General features: G+C 55.0%; 1 protein-coding gene across 1 annotated transcript in view; it reads left to right on the forward strand.

Moving 5' to 3' along the window:
* Positions 1-2,500, forward strand: part of lama1 (laminin, alpha 1) — a gene marked incomplete at its 5' end in the record, with an annotated part of 35,258 nt that overhangs the window by 4,318 nt on the left and 28,440 nt on the right. Inside the window, 4 exons of the mRNA XM_060045787.1 lie at positions 59-216; positions 867-1,007; positions 1,416-1,562; positions 2,026-2,127. Of these exons, the coding sequence (XP_059901770.1) occupies positions 59-216; positions 867-1,007; positions 1,416-1,562; positions 2,026-2,127 (548 nt within the window). The remainder of the gene's footprint in view (positions 1-58; positions 217-866; positions 1,008-1,415; positions 1,563-2,025; positions 2,128-2,500) is intronic.

Consider the following 2,500-nt stretch of genomic DNA (forward strand, 5'->3'; position numbering starts at 1 on the left):
ATCATCATGATGGTGATGATAATGATCATAATGTGTGTGTGCGTGTGTGTGTGTCCAGGCGTGACTGCGGGTCAGTGTGAGTGTAGGCGTGGCTTCACGGGGCGGCGGTGCGACCGCTGTGCGTTCGGCTTCAGAGACTTCCCCTCCTGCTCCGCCTGTGAGTGTCAGCTCGCCGGCAGCACCAACACCGACCCCTGCTCCCCCTGCGCCTGCAAGGTACGCACTACACCCCCCACAATGCACCTCTGCTCCCCAGCACCGCACACACAGACGGAACTAATTCATCTCTTTCTCTGACTCACTCGCCTCTCTCCTCCCTACTCCTCCTCTCCCCTCCTATCGGTCTTACCTGTCACGTTTCTCCTCGGTCCTCTCCTTCTCCTCCTTTCCTCCAATTCTCCTTTTTGCCCCTCCCATCCTCTCTTCTCATCTCCTCTCCTCCTCTCCTCTCCTCTCTACTCCTCTCTCCTTCTGTTGCCATAATTGTCTCACCTGGTTCTCCTCTTCTCCTCCTCTCTCCTCTTCCCCCCCCTCTCCTCTCCTCCTCTCTCCTCTCTTCTCCCCTCCTCCTCCCCTCCTCCTCCCCTTTCTCTCCTCTCCTCCTCCCCTCTCTCTCCTCTCCTCTTCTCTCCTCTCTCCTCCTCCCCTCTCTTCTCTCTCCTCCTCCCCTCCTCCTCCCCCCCTCTCTCTCCTCTCCTCCTCCCCTCCTCCTCCCCCCCCTCTCTCTCCTCTCCTCCTCCCCTCTCTTCCCTCCCTCTCCTCCCCCTTCCTCCTCCCCCCTCTCTCCTCTCCTCCTCCCCCTCCTCCTCCCTCTCTCTCCTCCCCTCTCTCTCCTCTCCTCCTCCCCCTCCTCCCCCCTCCTCCAGGTTAACGTGATGGGGGTGAACTGTGACCTGTGTAGGTCGGGGTACTACGACCTGCAGGCGTCGGACCCCGAGGGCTGCAGTCACTGCTTCTGCTTCGGGGTCTCAGACGTGTGTGAGAGCTCTTCATGGTCCATGTCCCAGGTACACCCTCAAACGCACATTCATGCGCAAACACACATGCATGCGCCATACACACAAGCACGCACGCACGCACGCACGCACGCACGCACGCACGCACACACACACGCGCGTAAGTACGCTCACACACACATGAACGCACACACACGCGCGCGCACACTCACAAACTCAAGCAAGCGCGTACACTCACACACCCAAGCACTGACACAGACACGCACACGCACACACGCAGACAGACGCATACAAAAACACACACACACACACACATACACATACACACACTAGCAAGCAGGCAACCACACACGTGCACACACACACAAACACGCATTCACACACACTGAGATACCTCAGAGATTCACGACTCAAAGCTTTATCGGCGCGGAGACGTTGACAGCGTTACTGCGTCCTCAGACGGTTCACACCAACGGGAGGCTCCTCCCCTCAACCGCCATCCGTGAGCTCCATGACAACGACCTCCTCCCAGGAAACCGGTCCTTCGTCCCCGCCCACCAACACACCATGTCCTGGTCCGCGCCCGAGGGGTTCCTCGGCAACAAGGTACGCAAAGAGTCTGCTGAGCTAGTTGGCTGTAGCGCTAGAAAGATACTAAGGCTACTTTCTAGTAGGATAATTGCTGTCTGTCTATCTAGCTAGTTTTTGAGCTAGATACATATTACTTATATTTTATACTGACCGCCAATAAATTACCATATGTCTGTTTGTCTTTGTGTGTCTGTGTGTCTGTCTGTCTGTCTGTGAGTCTGTCTGTCTGTCTGTCTGTCTCTCTGTCAGTCAGTCAGTCAGTCAGTCAGTCAGTCAGTCAGTCAGTCAGTCAGTCAGTCAGTCAGTCAGTCAGTCAGTCAGTCTGTCCATCTGTCCGTCTGTCTGTCTGTCTGTCTGTCTGTCTGTCTGTCCGTCTGTCTGTCTGTCTGCCTGGTTTTGAGCTAGATACGTATTACTACTACTTTATACTAGGATAATTAAAGACTGTCTGATTTACTGTCTGCCTGTCTGTCTGTAGCTGGCGTCATACGGAGGCCTTCTCAACCTGTCGCTGTTTTACGACGTCCCATTGGACAACTACGACCGCACTGTCCCCGCCCACTGTGACATCATCATAGAGGTGAGACCCGTCCCTGCACACCTGACCTCGTCTCACCGTCTGTCTCTCTCTCATCTCACTCTGTCTCTCTCTCATCCTACCATCTGTCTCTCTCTCATCTCACCGTCTGTCTCTCTCTCATCTCACCGTCTGTCTCTCTCTCATCTCACCGTCTGTCTCTCTCTCATCTCACCGTCTGTCTCTCTCTCATCTCACCGTCTGTCTCTCTCTCATCTCACTGTCTGTCTCTCTCATCTCACCGTCTGTCTCTCTCTCATCTCACTCTGTCTCTCTCTCATCTCACCATCTGTCTCTCTCTCATCTCACTCTGTCTCTCTCTCATCTCACCGTCCATCTCTCTCTCAATCTCACCGCCTGTCTCTCTCTCATCTCA

This window comes from Gadus macrocephalus, chromosome 23, assembly GCF_031168955.1.
Source record: "Gadus macrocephalus chromosome 23, ASM3116895v1".
Classification (NCBI taxonomy): domain Eukaryota; kingdom Metazoa; phylum Chordata; class Actinopteri; order Gadiformes; family Gadidae; genus Gadus; species Gadus macrocephalus.